The sequence below is a fragment of the Centruroides vittatus genome, unplaced genomic scaffold, assembly GCF_030686945.1.
Source record: "Centruroides vittatus isolate TY-2023 unplaced genomic scaffold, ASM3068694v2 contig_955, whole genome shotgun sequence".
NCBI classification, from domain to species: domain Eukaryota; kingdom Metazoa; phylum Arthropoda; class Arachnida; order Scorpiones; family Buthidae; genus Centruroides; species Centruroides vittatus.
In genome coordinates this window covers 2330223-2351833 of record NW_027122634.1, presented here as the reverse complement: position 1 = coordinate 2351833, position 21611 = coordinate 2330223, and the positions used below count along the sequence as shown (strand labels likewise).

The following is a 21611-nucleotide window of genomic DNA, read 5'->3' as shown; positions in this document are numbered from 1 at the left end:
AAACTCAAGAATATCTAACATCTTTTAAAAGCATTATTTGGAAATATTTTCTGTAATTGATTGTTACTCTAAGATAATTTATTGGAATTGCCCATTAATTCCTTTCAAGAAAATGCTTTATGGAAATTTTTGAAATGATTCTCTGCTTTCATAATAAACTCTTCAGGTTAAATTACCATTTTTTCTGCTATTAAAAGAATATTTTATATGTAAGTTTTACAAGCTAATCTCTGTGCATTTTTTTTATCCCTGCAATGTTTTTTCCATTTTTAAAATTCTTTCCTTATAATTGTACATTAGTATAATGTTCAGATTTATCTTAAATGTAATTTAATTGATAACTATCAATTATGTTAGATGAATTTTTTAAATTATGATAGTATGTATAAAACATCTTTTATGAAAATAACTTATGCTTGTTTAAAGTTTCATCTGATTATAGAAAATATAGCTTTTTAGTTCTATAAAAATTAATTTATTGATTTAAAGTTTTTAAATATTTATCTTTGTATATTATTTTAGATCTTCATGCTTATGTTTTTAGTGAAATATTTCATAGTGTTTAATATAAAAGCAAACTGAAAAGTTTATATTTTATTATTATATTTCTCAAGATTTCATTTTTATCTTTAAGAACATTACTGCATATTTATTGCAGTAATATTTCAATAATTCACTTCCAATTAAATTTCAAAAAGAGGAAAAAATATTTGCATGCAAAAATTTTTTAATGTTACAAAATTTAAACTTTTTAATCCTTTGTAAAACTTTAAATAGATGGAAAAGAACAATTTTATTTCTAAAAATTTGGTAAAGAAAAATTCATGTTTTAAAAATGTGCTATGGAACACAAACTCTTCAGTGTTTAAAGTATTTCTGTTCTGAAATATTAAAAATATTTTAAACAATTCAAATAAAAATCAGCTACTAAGAATGTCTTTTACTAATTCCCAGGAAATTAGAATATATTTTATTCATGAAGAAAATTTAATTTCCAAGAACTTATTTAAAATTCATGAAATTTTCTTTTAGAATAATAAATTAAAAATTATATTTACCTTCCTAAATTTGAAAGATTCAAAAATTTGCTCCAATTCTAAGAAATTTAAAATATTCAAAACTCTTAATATCAAAAATCTAGAAATAATTATTGTTGAAACTTTCATTATAAACAATGCTCAAATTCAGATTTATCTTATTCAAGTTGGTTAACTAAGCATGAAGATAGATACAGTAATTATTTTTTGCATTGATAAAAAATTTTTTGAATAATTATTGTCATTGTTGTTATTATTCATTTAAAAAATAAATAAATGTAATAAATTAAAAAATAACAAGTTATATAAAAATAAATAATATTACATTTACAATTGATAAATGTCCTGACCACTTTATCAAATGTATATTTTTTATTTATTGTGCCATCATCAAAGGAAAGATTTTAACATTTTATATTGAGGCAGATGAGAAGCCTCTAATGAACTATCAACTCTGCCATAAGACTGTTATTTCCTGATGATGTGTAAAGGGGAGAAACTGAGAAGATACTTTTTTAAAGTATTGTTTATTTGAGAATATTTTGTAAATTTTCTAAGTGTATATTACATTATTTTTTCACTAAATCTAAACAAAGAATAAATAACCATTTGTTATGTATATATTAAACATCTAATGCTAAATTTAAATTTATAAATCAAAATAATTACCTCTTTAGTTTTCTCATCTAATCTCAGCACACTATCCTTTGTCACACCTAATAATCTTGGAGCTAATTTATTTTTACCTTTCATTTTCTCCTAAAAAAAATAAATTTTCAATATATTGCGAAGTATTAAATACTTCCAATAAAATATTCGAAAACTTAATCAATTAGAATGTTAATACCAACCATCTACCAGATTGTATTGGGCTATATTATAGTTATATTAATTTCAAATGATCTGCCAAATACAGTTCAGCAGATTGGTTAGTATTAAATCAAGAATTGGGTTATTCAATATTTATATTTGTACAATTAAAAAGTCTTAAAATATAATTTAAATGTTTACACTGTTTATATCTTTCATTTCAAACTGCATATAAATTTGTATTTATAAACTAACATTTTTGTTGAACATAAATTTTAGTCAGTATTTTGCAACCACCTGATTAATTCTTCTGAAAATCATTTATTAATATCTATATTTTTTGTACACAGTTATTGAATTTTCTTTTTGAAATTGAAATATATGATATTCATACACACAGATAATTTAAGGTTAATTTGGATTTTTCTTTACAAACTCAAAACTCAACCAAAAGTTAAAACATGTTGAAAATCTGTTATTTTCTGATAGGTTGCAGTTGGTATCTGCTGTGGTAGGCTATTCAAGATGGTGTCATACAAATATAGAATAACAATGTTTTGTCAAATTCTTGACAAAACATTGTTATGAAGTTGAGAAAATAAAATTGGTTGAAATTTTTTATTTTTGCATAGTTCAAAAAAATTACTGTTGTCAAAGACAAGTGTTTATGAATGACATATATTTTGTGAAGACTATGAAAAAGTGTCAAACCACTTACATATGCATTCATCCAGCAAACAGATATCCAATACATCAATAATCATGTCAAATCACTGATCTTGGAGAAAAAAATTGATATCCAGTACTACATTTATTGATATGGTTGATATGAGTGTAGAATTTGTTGAAAAAATTATCTATAAATTCTATAGAGTGTTTGTGAATGTTAAATGAAATACTTTGAGAAAGAATAAAAATTTTGTATCTTTGCTTTGAAGTTTTTCAAATGAAAATCCAGATTAACCTTGAATCATCTTCATATTAAAATAATACAATGAATTTTAATCAGTTTCACAATAATATAAAAACTTAATCTCTGATTAATATTAATGATGATAACATTTTAGAATATCAAAATTAATGAATAAATAAAATATTATATATAGACTTTTTAATGCAATGTAAAGCAGATTAATGCAATGTTTTAATAAAATCACAGAAAAAAAATCAGTTTTTAATAATACATACAAATGGCATAAAAATTTTGCTAAATATTGATTCACTGATTGTGCTTGTACATTGTATTTCATTATTATGAAAATGACTCAATTTCTTTAATATGATGATAAAATTAAGCAGATAGCTTCTTTTACTTAATATTTATTGTTAGTTTTATAAATGATTAAGTAAAAACTCATACAAAACATTTTTAATTATTTTATATTATCCATTCTTCATACAATATTGTTTACAAATCTGGATAAACACTATCATCCATCATTATAATTAGACATATTGTTTTCAATCATTAATGTCATCAATGTAATGAATCTTGCTTTATACATTTAATGAAACACCTGTTTAATAAATTTTCCTTACATTTTCATTTTTGAAATATCTGTTTACTGGAAAGGATTAAAGATAATTACAGAGCAAAGATAATCAAAAAAAAATTCCAATTAATTGGTTATATAAAACAGTTGACAATGCATATACAATATATTAACACATTATATATATATATATTAACACATTATGAAAGTAAAACTTTTTATTTCAGCTACATCATTTCTGTTTAAATCAAGACATCATAATAATTATTAATGATGTCTTGATACATCATAATAATTATTAATGATGTCTTATTAATTGCGAGTTCGAATCCCGCTTCGGGCCGATTCTTTTCTTCCAGTTAGGCCTAAATTTATTTAAATTATTTAATTAAAATTCTAATTATTAAATTTAGCAAGAGATGGTGCCTAACGCCTAACTCTAGTAGCAAATTAACTTTAATTATTAATATTACTATAATAATTATTAATTAAATTAATGCATAAAAATTAAATATATGCAAAATTAATTTTTAACTATTTATTTGTAAAGTATAAAATAAAATAAGCAATTTAATAATAAATTTTATAATTTATAACTAAATATTTTAGATTAAAATATGTATAAGTATTTGAAAAATTTGTAATAACTTAAAAAGCAATTTAAATGAAATGTTATAATTAAAAATTACCTTTACTAGAAAAAATGTAACTCCATATGTTTTCAAAGAACGAGCTAATGATACATATTTTACTTTTGCTTCTAGTTCACTAAGACCACTAAACTTTTTATGATCCTAAAAATATAAATTTAAATAAACATTTAAAATTATTAAAATTGATCAAATAATACAAACATAAGCATTTTATAAAAATTATAATGTCATACACTGAACACACATTATTATAGAACTGAAAAACTGCTAATAATTTAAATATTTTAAAATAAAAATATATTTATTTAACTTACTACAAATATCTTTTTCTCAATTCCTTTCTGTTTACAATAATCTTTCGGGAGAAATTCTTTCAAACTATAAATTATAAAATAATCTATATTAAAAAATAAATAAATAAAATCTACCAAGATAAATAAAAGTAAGTTGAAAATTAAAACTCACTCTAAAAATCCTGGTTTATGTTTAATTTCAACATGATCCCCAAACTGGATTTGACATTGTATTCCAGCAAACTGTGTTGCTTGATCAACTGTCACAGGATGTGTTCCATTAAGAATTGCATCTCTAGCCTATTATTTTTTTATAAATTAAGTTGAAACTTAAAAATTTTTGTAAAGATATAATAATAACATATTTTATAATATATATTCCATATTATATCTAAATACATACAAATATATTTGCTTTCGTATAAATAATATATTAATTTATTCATTTAAAAATTACCATAAAATATATAAAATATTTATCAAAATTTGATATAGATACTTAGATGCATGTTAAGGCAATTCTTTTTAGCTCTTCAGAGTAAAGTAAATAACAATAAGAATATTTTTACATAACTATATACTCATTTTGAAAAGTAAATTATTTTGTTCTTTTTAAATAGAGATATACAGTATTTTTTACTGTATTTGCTAATTATAAAGTTAATAAACAAATACTTTCTGATTATTTTATTTTATTTTTTTTGAAAATCCAATTGATACTTATACTGAAGAAAACATTCCACATACCTTTTACTTTTATAGATATACTTATTTAAATCCTGTATTATTAAATTATAATTTAAAAATGATAGTATTTGAAGAAGTAAATTTCAAATATATTGATGCATTATATATCTATAACATATATGTACTTCAATAAAAGCAAGCAAAATAATTGATGAAAAAATTTGAGTACAAAATAGATTAATTAGAATGTTTTGCACTTAAGATAAAATAAATTAATTACAAATTAAATTTTTTAATTAAATTGATCGAGGAAAAAATTATCAACAAAGCAATTATTTTCAAAATAAATTGAAAAATTCAATTTTATTGATCATTGTACTTTTAATTAATTCAATTTTTAATTCACAGATGTCTATAATTAACTTACAATGTCATATGATGGCATTATCATAAAATTTTTTTCCTTTTATTGGTTGTTGAATATTTTAGTTATCAATAATTCAATAATTTTTAAATTATGTAAAAAATGACATTGGATGAAAATAATAATAATGAATATTTTTTGAAATAAACTTCACGGATAATTTTGTGCAAGTCAAATCATCATTGATTGATGATAAGTTAATGTAATTCAAATATAATCAAATACATCTTAAAATATATGAATTATATAATTATTAATATATAATATAGTGAATATATTAACTACATTCATTGTTCAATTTAACAGATTTAGGTTGCTTAAACTAAAATATTCTGTCATTAAAGTTGAATTATTATTTTTTTTTTATATCAAAAGTCAAAATTCTTTTGATATTATTACTTTATATAATAGTAAATAAATAATTCTTAAAAATATGTTTTTAGTAAATTAAAGACAACTCATTTAATAACATTAAAAATAAATTAATCTATTAGTCTTTTTTATATACCTGTACATAAAGCAAATTTAATTGCACTGGATCTCTTGAATCAACATTTTGATCTGAGAAAAAATATTTTCTTCTCAAAAGTAACGTTTCATCTTCATCAATTCCTTGTTCTCTTAGCGTTTTAGAATGATCTACCCAATTTACTGTAATACAAGAATAAAATCATTGAAATTCAAATAAAAGTAATCATATAGTAAAACATTATGAATCAAAATTCCTAATTTTTAGCAATTAAATAAATGAAGTTCTTTTTTATAAAATATTTTACATTTTTTTAAAAAGAACTTAATTTATATATAATTATTCAATTGAATTTAATAGAACTTATTTGCAGTCAATTTTTATTTAGAATTATATTAAAAACAGGTTTTATTTAAATTATTATTATTTAAATAAATTTGACAGACAATGATCATTTTGAATATATTAAACCACTGTAATTAATCAGGCTATTTTTTCTTATGATTAATAATTAGAAATTAAGTACTTTGGTACTAGAGGTAAACGTTATGCATAGACTGAGTGCCACAGTGAAGGAGAATATAGGCTGTGGGTGTAGGAGTCATCCCAGTTGGCATTGTGAGTAATCATGGATGGTTATATTAAAGGTTTAAACATACTTTTAATTAATCATTTTTCATTAAAAAAATCAACTGATATGGAAAATATTTATGATAGTATAAATATATCATTATCAAACTTCTTAGTATTAATTTATCACTGATTTATTATATTTGAATTTAGATATTATGTACTTTCATGACTTTGTTAACACAAATTATTTTATTCATTACAAGTTTGTTGTTTAAAAATAATATTTAATTTAAAAAGTTATTTTTGTAAAATATTAAATTATACTATATTATTTTATTAATTCTAAAACAAAAACTTACAGTCATCATCAGTTTTTAACTTTTTTTTTAGTTGTTCCATTTTCAAATCTTTATCTTTATCTTTTTTATCCTGAAATACATTTTTCAAATATTAAAAATAAATCAGAAAATTAAATAATAATATTAAAATGATGAATTCTGTAGAATAAAGATGATAAATACATTAAATATAATTTCTAGAAAACAAAAGAATCAGATAAACAACATCATTACTGTATTAAATTGTTAACAAAATACTGTATTTATTAAATAGAAACTTCATTATAAATATCATTATGTTGTCATACCATCATGTTAGGATATTATGAAACATCATTCAACTAATATTAAATATGCCAATATAATCTAATAATCCAAAAAGCAATAAATGTGCACTATATTTATATATAAATTTCATTTCTTTAACTGTATTATAATAAATTTTTTGAATTTAGCCACATTCAGTATAACTAAATCGCCTTATTTTATTGTTTCTATAGAAAATTGTATCAAAATACTTTAAAGTTAAAGTTATCACAAGTATCATGAAAGGATTACCTGTTATCTATGTAAAGTAACAATAATATCAACAAAATTTCAAAAAATACTAAATGCAGATTTAATACTATACTATAGATATCAAATTATTAATTAGGAAAATTTAATGATATAAATGAAATCATTGATTTCTGCAAATTAATTTTTTGCATCAATTCATTCTGTTTTGTAGTTACTTTAATAACATCATTTTTCATTCAATAACATTTGGATCTTAATTATTTTCTGAATAATTATGTTCCTTATAATTATTTTTATAAATTCTAGTTTTGAAAGATTGCAATAATTATTCTGTAGAACTATCATAGCAGAAGAGTTAATAATAAGAATTTAATTTTTGAAAACTAAAGTAAAAACTAGTTTTCCATGTTAAAACATGATTAAAGTATACATAATCTTAATATACATAAACAATATTTTTATAAAAGTTTTCATCCACATTGATAAAGCCAAACTAACCACTATATTTAACTGAATGAAATAATTAATTTACCTTTAACAGTGGGTAAAGTTTAATGGTTATTTCATAAAAATTTAACTGTATTTTAATATCAAAGACTGATTTTTACTTTAATTTGTATTAATATATATGATGTATTACTTGTTCATCTTATAAAACATTGTAGTTTGTTTACAATAAAAATTTCTAAAAATTTCAATTACTTGCTTTTTACAATATTAAATGAATATTTTAATTATATTAAATTTATAAATTTCTTTAAATTGTTCAATAATAAATTTGATTTGAAAAAATTATTAGGTTACTCATTTTATAGTTTATAGCCTAGAAATTTATACATTACTATTAGAATCAGAATATGCATGTGATTGTTGGGAAATATTTGCATATCATTCTTTTGAAACTCATTTATTTAAAAAATATATAACTGACACAATTTTTTGCATGAATATTTCAATTAAATTATTATTTTAGATAATTTTACAAATATTATAATCATTGTTTTGCATACAAATTGAGTATCACTATTAATAAAAAACTTACACAGAAAAATTATAAAATGTTTTTATTAAGAACCTGCAATGTTCCTGACAATTGACATAACTGTCAGAAACATTTCAGGTTCTTAATAGGACATTCCTCAATTGAAAGTTTCTCTTACAGTTAAAAAGTCATTTACAGATACACTTCTAGAAGAATAAGAAGACAAAAAATATACATTTTTTCTGAGTCACTAACTATTTTTTCAGTTGAAATGAGTATATTATTAATATAAATATAATTGGTTAAATCTTTCTTGTCATTTTTATAAACTTAGAATAATGTTTGTCAATTATACTAGATCATTAAATTAATTTTAAATATGTACATTTAAACCTCCAGTTATAATGATTACTTTGTTTATCATTCCTATTTGGTTTAGAATGTGTCATAATTGATTTAATTCATTCTATAAATTGCTATCAGAATGCATATAATACAATATAAGAATGAATTTATTAAGTTGAATATCAAATAAGGTCAAAGAAATATCTAACTATTACATAATACTCAAGGAGAACTTTTTCCTGTATTAACAAATGTCTTTCATTTGATTTATTCATTCAGTTATGCTTACAAGCTTCACAAAATAGATTCATTAAAGTATAAATATCCTCTGTAGCCTAATTAATTTCAATGATAGAAAATAATTTATTAGAAAATTAAAATCTGTAAATTACATGTTATTCTATTAGAAATTCTTTGTTCCTTTATATTTCATATGATCTTAATATAAAAAACTTAAATATAACTTTTTAATATAAATACCAAATAAAATAAAATAGTTCTAATTAAATTTTAAACATGTTCTTAAAAAATTATTTTACCCTTTTTAAAGTAAGTGTTCCTGTAGATCCTTTTTCTGATTCCTCTGGTAAATCTCTAACTAATGAGTATTCATCATGATTTGTAATTCCTATGTAATAAGAATTTTATATTTAAAATGCCATATTGTTAACATAATTCAGAAATAATAAAACTAAGTGCATGATGTAACATATCTAAAATAATTGAATAATTTCAAATGCATATGGAATTTGTAAGAATGTTGATCTGTAATTTATTTTAATTTACATCAAATAAATGTGTTTAATAATTTTTTAAATTTCTCTCAAAAATAAAATAATTATATTTTACAAAGTGAAAATAAAACTAATAATAACAAATAAAATTTAATAATGCATGTCCAAATTATTAGAAAATTTTTCTACTTTCAAAAAAAATTTATAAGTAGAGTAAGTAATTTTAAGTTAAATCTTTCGAATTACATATAATCTGAATGTAAATATTTAAAACTATTTTTATTGTTCATTTGTTAAATTTATGAATGTTTTAAAGAATGAAATATTTGTATTAAGTATTATGTTTTACATTAATACAACACTATATTTTATTAAAACTAAAAACTAGTATTTTAAAATTTTATTTGAAACTTATTATTTATTTAAAATATAAAAATGAATATAATATAAATATAAAATGAACATTTCTATGAATATTTTTCTTTTGAAATCATACCAATTTTTGTGCAGATAACTACCATAAGATTGGCAATTGGTTGACTATCATCTACTAAAACTGTTTTTACTGAGCCGTCTAACATTCGGATTCGAAGGGTTCGCATTTTCTTTTTATATTCCAGTAAGTCCTGAAAGAATTATTTTCATAAAATTACTCTTATACATTTACTATAAACACTTCACAAATTTAATTTTAATATGGTAATCTTATTTCATAAACTACTTAATATATATAGCACCAAACCTTCTTTGTAATACCTTCTAAACAATTCTCCAGTAGCTTATTATCTTGATAATGACTAACATCTTTGATCTTTCAGCTGGATCTTCTTCAAGTCAAACATAAATGTTACGTTCTAAAAATGTTCCATTAATCGAATGCATCTCCAGGTTTAGTTCACTGTGTGACGTACTACAAAGAAGGTTTGGTGCTATACATAAATATTTGCTCATTTTTATAGGAATATTCTAGGAAAAAATCAGAAAATTTTTATTTCTATACATTTTTTGTACATTACATCATCATACAGTGTTGGAAGATATATATTGTAAAAACATGAAAAATAAATATTTATTACAATAAACTTTTAAAACTTCAATAATTCCTTTGGCAAGTTTTTCTTCTAAAACTATTGCTTTCCTGCTTACTGATTCATTTATGTACCATGATATTGAAATAATTAAGAAAAAAATAATAATAATTTAATATTTTGAGGATTCAATCCTTTACTCTTGATAGCAAAAGCCAGAAGATTTACTAACTATGCTTCCACAACTGTTGCATTATAATGTTTAAAAAGAAGGCCCACTGGACAAAGTGCTAAAACATGGATCAAATCCATGGACCATGTCCTCCCCTTGTTTGTAATTTTAGTAAATATGAATGCTTTGTAATGATTAAAATGTAAATTAATGTATTGTAATGTAAATTGTAAATGGATGAATTCATGAGCAAAAACTGATAAAAACAAATGATGATAAACAGAATCTAAATTACGGGTAGCCACACAACAATAATTTCAAACTAGTTGTAGAAAGTGTTAACATAAAATAAATAAATAAAATGTAATGAAAAAATGATTGAAATATATAGTAAATAGCTATTATCATCAATGAAAAAAATATAAATTAAAATCATGTTCATAGCAAAAAATGAAAATACTTGAATAAAAAGTTTTAGATGATGAATGTACTTTAAAAAGAAATACAAATATTCCAAATATTCTAATAAAAGTTTACATCAAATCATTTGTAATGCTATTTAAATAAAGAGGAAAAAATTTATTTAAATAATTTTTATCTAATTTTATTTGTACATATTTCAAATTTCTGAAATATTTTAGTTTTTTATGAAATTTGAGTTAATAAATTAATTGTTCATCCAAAGGTTTATCCATTTAGTGTTAACTATGACTATTTAAAACTATACATTTACTCAGAATATTAATGTAGGAGCATTTACTCCTTTATTATAGTGTCAACAGTGAAATTAATAGAATTTAACGAAGTAATGAATTCAAATTAACATATTTAAACAAATTAGTAAGCTTTAAATTTTCTATACAAACAGTTAAGAAATAATTATAAAGTCATTTTTTTAAAAGCATCAGGTTTCTAATCAAATGAGATGAACTTCAACACAATTACCACTAATCAATCTTGATTTTATATATATTTTTGATATTTTATATTAGGTATAATACAACTAATTTAAAAAAGATATATATTGATATCATTTAATGTTTTCACATATCATAAAAATACATATACCTGCATAAAATAAATGTTAAACATTTTTATATGATACTTTAAATTTTAACAGGAGACCAAAAAAAAATCACAAAAACGTTCAAATTTTAAAAACGTATATTTAATAGCCATTAACTTTTAACTGCAATGATCTTTATAATAATTGATGAAAATCTATAAATTTTAATAATTTTTTTTACATGAATGGTACAAAAATTTTAAAAAATGTATTCAAATTATCTAATTCAAAATCAGACTCCTCAAAAATACAATACAAAAATGCTTTTTGAAAATACCCATACAATTTTATATAACAGGAGTGAGCAAGCAAGAGTTCAGTGGAAGCCAAAATGTAGGTTTTGCAAAATGCATGGGAGCCGCAGTTCTGTACTGTCATGGAGGATAGTATGATAAGGAATGCGATTTTATTATATAATATAAATATAATATAAAACAAATATTGAATTTTTTTAATAAACATTTTCACAAAATTATAAAAATAAAATTGTAAAAATAATAATAAAAAACAGAAATTAACACTTTCAGCAAGAGTCGCATGTAACTCAAAAAGAGCCGCATTTGCCCATGTCTGTTAAATAATATTAATTATATGAATATTAAATAATGATCTGTTTAGTCTAAATATATATAACAATAAACAGGAAGTAAACAATTTTAAACTTATATGAACGTTAAAGAATTCAAATAAAATTCTACTCATTATGAAAAAATAATGCTTTTCCAAAATTAAAAAATTTTGTAAATTAATATATTATTTATAAATATTTATCTAAAATATTAAAACTGATTCAATTAGATGTATATAACTATGCTTCACAATATTTAGAAAAATTAAAGTAAAATATCATTTCTTATGGTACTGAAATGATTTTTTTCAGGATAATATAGACAAATGTCATGACATTTCAAGATAAAATGTTATATAAAACTGAAGAATTTAGGGCATCAATAAAAAATTATTATTACAAAATAAATTTATTTAGAACGATGATAAAAATGCAGAGTATATCTTCAAATTTTTCAGTATTTTGAAATAGGATGGAATTATAAGGAAATGAACAGAAATGTCATAACAAAACAAAATTACAGATATATAAACAGAAAATTAAAAAACTTAATAAACAGATTGGAGAGAAATGTCTGTAGTTGATGTGATATCATCATCAGATATAAAAAACAAAACTTCTTCACATATTTTAAGTATTCAACAAATAAAGCTTAGAAGTTTAAATTTATATGTACAGTACATGTTATTTATATAACATTATAAAGAACATCTATCTATTCATTTCTAATTAAAGTTTGAATACTAATTTTTAGATATTATTTTAACTTCACAAATGAAGAAAAATTAATTCTTATATTTAATTAAATTAAAACTTTAGTTAAAAATTAACACAATCTATATATATATAAATGAGGATGTTTGTTTGTTCACTACACACTCCTAGACTGTTTGATCAATTTCTATGAAACTCAGCAGTTATGTTTTTACATACTTCCAACTTAGATAATGTCATAAGTATCACCCCAAAATATCGATTGTATTTCTACATATCAATTAATTTCTGTCTACATCCAATTTGCTGGGTTTACATGTGGTGCCATCTATTGGCAAAAAAATTTAAGAAAATAATAAACTAAATATAATTCATGCAGAAATAAATATAATTATTAAAAATATATATATTATATTCACTTAATTACTGAGACAACAATACAGTGCAGAGAACTTATTTTTATCACAGAACCCTTTTCACATTAATAAAAAATGTTGGAACCCTACAGATATCAATGAATCAAAACATACTAGGAAACTACTTTACACCAAAACCAAAAATAAAACTATAATTCAAAATAAAATCAAAATTAATTAATTAAAATTGAAATCAAATCAATTAAAAATTTAAACAATGTTTCTAAAAACATTGTTTTAATTTTTATCATTTTCAATTGAATAATACCAAAATATGTTTTTTTTTATTACTACATAAATTACGATTATTAAAAATTATTGTTATGGTATTAACAAATTGTTAATGTATAGAGTTTTATCTAAAGTATTTAATAGATTTGAATTTTGATTAGATTTAATAATATTTGTTAATAAATAAATATTAATTACATTTTATAAGAAAAGAAAAAGTTCCAGATTCTGTTATATTAGTAATGAATATGAAAAGTTAAAAGCTGCATATAAAAACTGTTTTCACAGAAATAAAATTATAAACAAAAATAAATACTTAAGTTCATATCCTAATTTCAATTCAATAATTCAAACGATATTAGATATTTATTCAAGCTACTTTCCTAAAGTTACCACTTTATTAAATTTATAAAATTTATTTACATATTAAATTTTTTACTTGTATATATATAAAACTGAATAAGTAATTCATTTAATAAATATGAATGCATAAATTATTCATAAATAAATAAATAAGCTTAAGATTAATATATGGTTAAATCATATACTTTTTTTTTATATTTATTTTTTCAAAAAGTTTCATCACTATATTAGTTCACTTATTGTCAAAATCATTCATTCATTAAATATTTATAACAATATATCATGTGTAATAAAAAATGTACTGACATATAATATAAAATTTTAAAATTTAACAGTAATAAAAAATGCAAATTTTTTTATTTAAAATATAATCTAGTAAAATAGATTTAATATACATGAAAAATAAAATTCCTTAAAAAGGTATGTTTTAAACTGAATCCTCTATCATTACTATTCATCATGGAATAAATTTTTAAAACAATAAATATTATGACCTGCTTAGTCATTTTATTAATTTTATTATTTGCATCATATATATCCATTATTATTATTACTATTATTATTGCAATTCTTACTTATAAATATTCCACTGTTTTGTTTTTTATCATTTTACACATGTTTGTAATCTTTACAATCAGCTATTTCTAATATTTATTTGTCTATTAGAATTATCAATTTAGAGTAGTCATTTGTCTATTTATCCTATACTTAACTTTTCTTATTTGTTCTACCTTTTGACAATGTACAGCATGATTTTTCTAACTTTTGTACCAAAAAACAGTAATAACAATCATTTCATAAACAAATCTTTTATATTTACTTTTATTCTTAACATGCTAAAATAAGATAATACACAATCAATTTTCAATATTCTTAAAATTTTACATATTTAATTAATTATCAAACTTACCCCATTCCTTAATAGATAATATTCTAAAGACCTGCCAGGTTCGAGCCAAACACCTTTCCGTGGGTCTTCATCCGCTAAGAATAGCCCATATTCTTTCGCTGAGATTAAAAAATAAAATTTTTCTTTTGAAAAATCAGTTTAAATATTAAAAATAATTATATAATATATAATTAATTATTATATACATTTTTATAATGTAATAATTAAAAAATAAATAAAATTTTAAAAAAATAACTTTTTCGATACTATATAAATTCTAAATGAATCCTGTATATTGATATTGTATAATTTCAAAATAAATAAAAGATAAAAAAAATTGATAAACCGGTAAAAAGATTAATAGAAAAAACATTTTCAACTAATCTACAACTGTTATATGCAAAAAAAATAGAATGCATTTTAATTTATAATCCTTTTGTGTATGTTCCCATGACCTGAAAATGATTTTAAAAAATTAGTCATATTTGTTTCTATTAAAAGTTTTTTATTAGAAATATACTTTTATCTGAAAATACAACATAAGAAAATGTTATCCATAAAAACATAAGTCAAATATCAAAGTTCCTATACAGCATAATAATATATTTACGCTAACTCTTTTAAAAAATGTCTACGTTAGCATATTTTTAAATTATTGGATTATAAATTTTTCCTGAAACAATCTTTTTACCTTTGTAAAATTGCAATTTTTCCATAACTCTATACATATATAACCATTCAATGATTTACTTGATTTCAAAATCAATTATTTTGATTGTCTTTCTCTTAGAAAAAATGAAATGGAATTATCTGAAAAACTAGGAACACAACACAACAATACAGAGGAATATACTCCACATTCTATAGATTTTTATGACAAGAAAAAATACTTTCTATTTCACTGGGCTTTTCTGAGAAAGAATCTTGTTAAATAAATATAAAGTAGCTATAAACCTTAAGAAATTAACAAATGAATATTTTTGACTTTTATGTAATATCAAAAACTAACATAAAATTATTAAGCTTGTAAGAAAACTATGCATTCACTAACTTGCAATTGAAAAATGTGTGTGACTTTGTATAAAAATTATTAAAAACATTTTAATAGTTTTTACATTTATAATATTTCAAATTAAAAGAATTTATTATCTACAGAAACATGCCTAATATTGTTTAAAATTTATCAATTATATATTAATCTTCACAAAATAAATTTTTGTAAATAGTTTACATAGTTATCTAGATTTATCTGAAGATTGAAACTGTAATACAAAATTACAAATTAAAATTTTCTTTAAATATTAATGTTTTTGTTTGCTATACAAAATTAATTTTTTCCATTAACACTACTATACTGTATACTTGTATGTATGAAACTACTGAGTAACAAAATTAGTTTATATTAATAAAAAAAACCCCTTTCTTTAAAATTCCTGACTTTTCTTTTGATTTAATATATTTTTCTGGAGAAGCTACTGGTCACCAGTGATACACCTAAACTTTTTGTGGAAAACAAACACTGGCTTGTCATAATGTTAATATAGCAAAAAGACATAATTTAAACATTATTGTGCAATCAAGCTTGATATTCTTAAATGTGTTAACACTAAATTTAATTATATGTTCATTAATTTGTTCTAGAATTGAGTCAAATCCGGGACCCCTTCTTCATTTCCCACAACAAATGTCTCTGAGACATAAAAAAGGAGCAGGGTAGACTGCATAAGGAAGTTTCAAAGAAAATGGATAATGAAAATCAGTTTGGTGTTCCAATGACTAAAGAAATTCAATGTGTGGGAGATGATATATATATGGAGGAGTAAGTCAAAGAAGATTGAAGGATTCAAATATACAAGAATATTTTGAAATGTTAAAAAAACTCAGAAACAGACATTAAGGTAGAATCTGAATATACTTTGAAATTCCTAATCAATTTAATTCAGAAGAATTTTTTGCAGTTGAATTTAGAATTACAAGAAATAAAGGCAGAAATTAGATTAATGAAAGAGAAAAACAACTCCCTTCAAGGAGAATTAACAAGAATTTCACAGAAAATAGATAATATGGAAATCATAACTTAATAAAAACTTTAGTTGTGATTTGTTTTACCTTTTTTTTTTTACTGGATTTTAAAGGTTCATTAATGTTTGTCATTAGTTCCAGTAATTTATTAAGAAGATATCTTTACACAACTAAAAATTATGGTCAGATAAAAGGTATGCTAGAATTTGAAATGGATAAATTAGTTAATAAAAGATTTAATAAAATATTATAATTACTGTATAAACTTTTTGTTCAATTCAATGAATTACTACTCTATGGAGATTAGTCAGTTTATTGAGAAAAAGTTAGGAATATGAAGTGTTTCTGTTGAGAACCATATCTTGCCAGAGCTGATCAAATAAAAGTTAAACCAATGGTAAAAATTTCTGGATTCTGAGTATATTAGAATTTAATTTTAAAATAGTTTTGAAAAAATAAGTTTAGATAACAAATAATTTGAAATGATAATGTTTATAGCAGATCTATGTAATAGGTCAAGGATGAGAGAGAAAAAATTCTGCTAATATATAAACAGTAGAAATTAAAGGGAAATAAAGTATATTTAAGAGATTATTTTATAAAGGACAATTAGATGCTTACTTCTGATATGTACTTGACAAAATGGTTAAGTTGTTTTTTTTAATAAAGTAGTAATATATGCTCCAAGTTAGCCTGTCAGTGGTAGGAAAGGAACAGGTAACAAATGATGTTTTGAAATTGTAAGTAATGAAGTTACAAGTTTTGAAGCTAAAAAATTATATGATACTGCTATATGTGCAATATTCACATCTTTAGTGAAAATAACAATCTCTCCCTGATAATGAATAAGTTGGATTGTAAAATTCTACATTCTACCAGGTGTTGAAACATTCACAGATTGCAGGAAAAGTTTTATATGAGATTAGTCAAGGAACATATTAAAAATTATTCTATTTCATTGGCTTTTCAGAAATTTGAATGGTTAAAATGGATGATGAAGATAGGTTACAGTTAGTATAAGAATGTTTTGTATTATTCAAGGAGCCTCAAAAAATAGGAGATTTGGCCAGATGTCTAGAAGATTATTGTTGTTATTATTATTAATTAAAAAACAAATTGGTGAGTTATTAAAATATCAATTAGGTAAGTATTATATTTTTACTTTATAGAAGAACTGGCCAATAAATGTCAACTTGGGAAGAATTGAAGTTTGATATAATAACTCTGTATTTCTCCCCTTCAAAAGATAAAGAAGGAAATTCAAATAGTGATTGCACAATGGTCAACTATTACAAACTTATGGGTTATATGTAGAGATTTTAATGCTTGTATTAGTGATAGTTTGGACTCTTTATATAAAGGAAAAATCACAATATTAATCATATAAAACTATCTAAAGATAATATTTTAAAAGTAGGTGGAAAAGAGCTAATAAATTTAGTTCAGGAAAATGGTTTCTTTATTTTAAATGGTAGAGTTATAGATGATATTCTGTCCAAATATACTTTTACATCACATGTTAATAAATCATAGTAATCTGTTCAGAACTTTTAGTTGAATGGTATTTAAGTATGGATGTATTGAATCTTGATGATTCAAACCATTTCCCAGTACAATTAAAATTAATTGATTACTTTGAAAATTATAGTGATTACCGGAAATCCATCCAAACTTCCAATTCAGATAAAATCAAACATGAGAATACCAATAAACAAGTTTCTAAGAGAAATCAAAAACAGTTCATAAGATCTAGTGTCACAAGTGCACCAAGACTCATTGAATAATTATCAAAATTTAATAACATTATTAGATTCATGTTAGTTTAGAAGTTTTAAAAAGTTTAATGGTTCAAAATTTAAACAAAAGTAATTTTTAAGTGCTATTATTATAAATTGAAGAAGTAAAAGAGTTTGGAACAGTTTAGAAAATGAGTTCAGATCAATCCTTAAAAACATATTTAGCAAATGAAAGAATTTATAAAAAATTACTTAGAAGTCAAAACATTGAAATTTTTTGCAGAAATAAATAGATATAAAGTAGATATAAGAGATATAAAGACATTTTGAAATTGGAATATTGTAAATAACTTCCATAGTTAAGTTTTAAAGAATAGAGACGTCTTAATCCCATTTAAGAGTTGGTCAGTATTTAAGGACCTTTTCTAAAAATTACTAATGTAAAAATATTCCTTTTACTTTCCTGGCTGTTATGTATATATAACAAGAAAAAGCATTGGATTAGAGTCAAATTTGACCCTCTGGAGTTTTTGCAAATCTTCATGTTTCAAGATCTCCTGAACCCAAAAAATTCTTAAAAAATTCAATATTTGTGTGCAAATGTGTGTTAACATCTATTTCATTTAGTATCTCAGGATGTGGTAACAATTAAGAAACAAAATTTGGCATGGTAACTTGTATATAAGGGACACTGATGTTATTAAATTCTGGTGGTTAAAGGTCAAGGGGCTGGGGAGATAGAAGGGGATTGTGTGTCATATCTCAAGAGGAGTCAGACTTAATAAAGATTTGCTCATTACTAACACTTACAATTTTTTTACAAAATTCATCTCTACCCTCAAGATTAAGCTTTCTGCTACTTTATAAGAATTAAAAATATAAAAAGTTTTTTAAAACAAAATCTCCTAACAGTTGAAAAAGTTATATGATGCATTACTGGATTTTCTTCGTATGTAATGACCAATTAATGGACAACACTAATGAAGACTTATTTAACGTGACTAACTTAAATGATAATATAAGGAAACTGAATAATAATAATAATACTGCTCCAGGCTATGGCTCTATTTCCAATTTTGTAATAAAAAATTTGCTGACAAATATTGTACAATTCATGATTAGACAATTTAACAATTTGTATAACCTTGATAAAATTCCAGATAATTCAAACACGATTAATCTGTGTATGCTGTTTAAAAAGGCAAGAAGTTTTCATAAAATTATAGATCTATAGTAATTTCAGACTTTTGTAAGTTATTTACAGTTTTGTTGACAAAGTTTAATCATGGGAGAAACGTAATAATTAAAGAAACACCACTCAATTTGCATTTGTTTAAAATAGAGGTACTTAGTTGCCTTATTTGTTTTGATTACCATTATTCAACTGCAACTTGGTAGAAAGAGAAAAGTACTGGTATTTGTTTTATTTTTAGATATTGAGAAAGCCCATGATCCAGTCATTATTTCTAATTTATGAAAAAAACTTACTATAAGGCAGACAAAAACTTATATGATAAATGTTTGGTCATTACAATGTAGTGATCAAACCCCATTTTCATTACTACATTTTCATCATCATATAGAAGAGTACAATTTGTCTCAATTGAGCAACTACATAGTTATAAAATGATTGCCCTTTGAGATAAATCATGATCTTCTACAGGTTGACCTCTGGCCATCACATTTATTTAACTTTTACAAGTTTGACTTTAATTGCTTTGAGAGAGAGTCTTCATCTCTCAAAGCAATTAATTGTTTCTTAATTGACAAACAAATTATTACACACTGTCATATTTGGACCACATTGTGTTAATTGCACTGACAGCAGCTGCATTACAAAGGAAGATACAGACAGTGCAGGGTTTCTGTGAAGGATTAGAACTAAAACTTAATTCTAATAAATGTATGTGATGGTGTTTCATAACAGTGGTAGATTCTCAAAGATATATCGTTTTATATTATGAAAGAGGAATTAAAAACAATGCAAGAAATTAAATTCTTGGGAGTCAAGCTTTCTACTATGCTATTGTTTGATAGACAATATAAAGAATATGTACTGTATGTAAATCTAATATATTGACTTTGAATACACTTAACTTATTTAGACAGTTAAATTGAGTCATAAGTTTCTCAATTTTAAGATATTTAATTCTATCAACATAAATTCTGTGGATTATGCTTTACTGTTTGGTGTTTGACTAAATATCAACAGTCAGAAGTGGTACAAAGTAAAATCAAATACAAAATTTTTGGTACAAAATAAATTTATTTGTAAAATGTTCTCTCTAGATTATGATACATTTGTTAGTGCTCTCAGACTAGAGTTAAATAGATTTAGATTGTGTCCATTCTTTATAAGAAGGATGATTAATTTAAAAAAAAAAGGGGGAGAGATAAATTAGATTGTAATGGACAATTACTTATTATGACATTGTCACAATGTCAAGCTGCAATTTTTATCGTATTTTTAATTTATTTAACTTAAAATATATACTCTCCATCTCAAATTAGTAGTGACTTTCCCCTGTACATCATACTTTTCTTTTAACAATAGAGTTGTGCCAGTCATCTAGCTAACACTTTTCAGGAGAAAATTTTTGAATTAAAATAACGTGACTTCCTGTTTGCATTGGAAGTTCGTATATAGTTAATCGGGGCCTCCTGCTCCCTAAAGTTTCCATATCTGGTCTTGTCTTTCATCTATCTAACTCCATTCTCAAGATTAAGGAAAGACAGATGGACAACAATGAAAATTTATAGGTCTACATTTTTTTTCAAATTGCAGCCCAACAAAATCACTATTAAAAATAATTCTTAAACTCCTTAAACTGAAGATTATTAAAGATAAAAGGCTTTTGTATACATTTTTCCACAAGACTAATGTAGTCTTATTTTTCCTTATGTTTAAAAATCGAATGGAAAACTATTGTAATAACATTGTTCTTAAAACTAACAATTGTTATATAAACTTTGTATCTTAACCCCTAGGTAATGGGAGAAATTCCTTTATTGAATGGAATTAAATATACTTTTCTAATTTACACAAACT

At 22.4% G+C, this 21611-nt stretch overlaps 1 protein-coding gene across 6 annotated transcripts in view; it reads right to left on the bottom strand.

Moving 5' to 3' along the window:
* Positions 1-21611, bottom strand: part of LOC136985179 (talin-2-like) — a 164144-nt gene that overhangs the window by 64724 nt on the left and 77809 nt on the right. For all 6 annotated transcript variants that reach the window (XM_067282387.1, XM_067282385.1, XM_067282390.1 and 3 more), the window contains exons 3-11: positions 14826-14923; positions 9854-9983; positions 9163-9251; positions 6799-6868; positions 5906-6048; positions 4459-4586; positions 4308-4371; positions 4030-4134; positions 1707-1796 (exon numbers count right to left, since the gene is read on the bottom strand). In XM_067282387.1, the coding sequence (XP_067138488.1) occupies positions 1707-1796; positions 4030-4134; positions 4308-4371; positions 4459-4586; positions 5906-6048; positions 6799-6868; positions 9163-9251; positions 9854-9983; positions 14826-14923 (917 nt within the window). The remainder of the gene's footprint in view (positions 1-1706; positions 1797-4029; positions 4135-4307; positions 4372-4458; positions 4587-5905; positions 6049-6798; positions 6869-9162; positions 9252-9853; positions 9984-14825; positions 14924-21611) is intronic.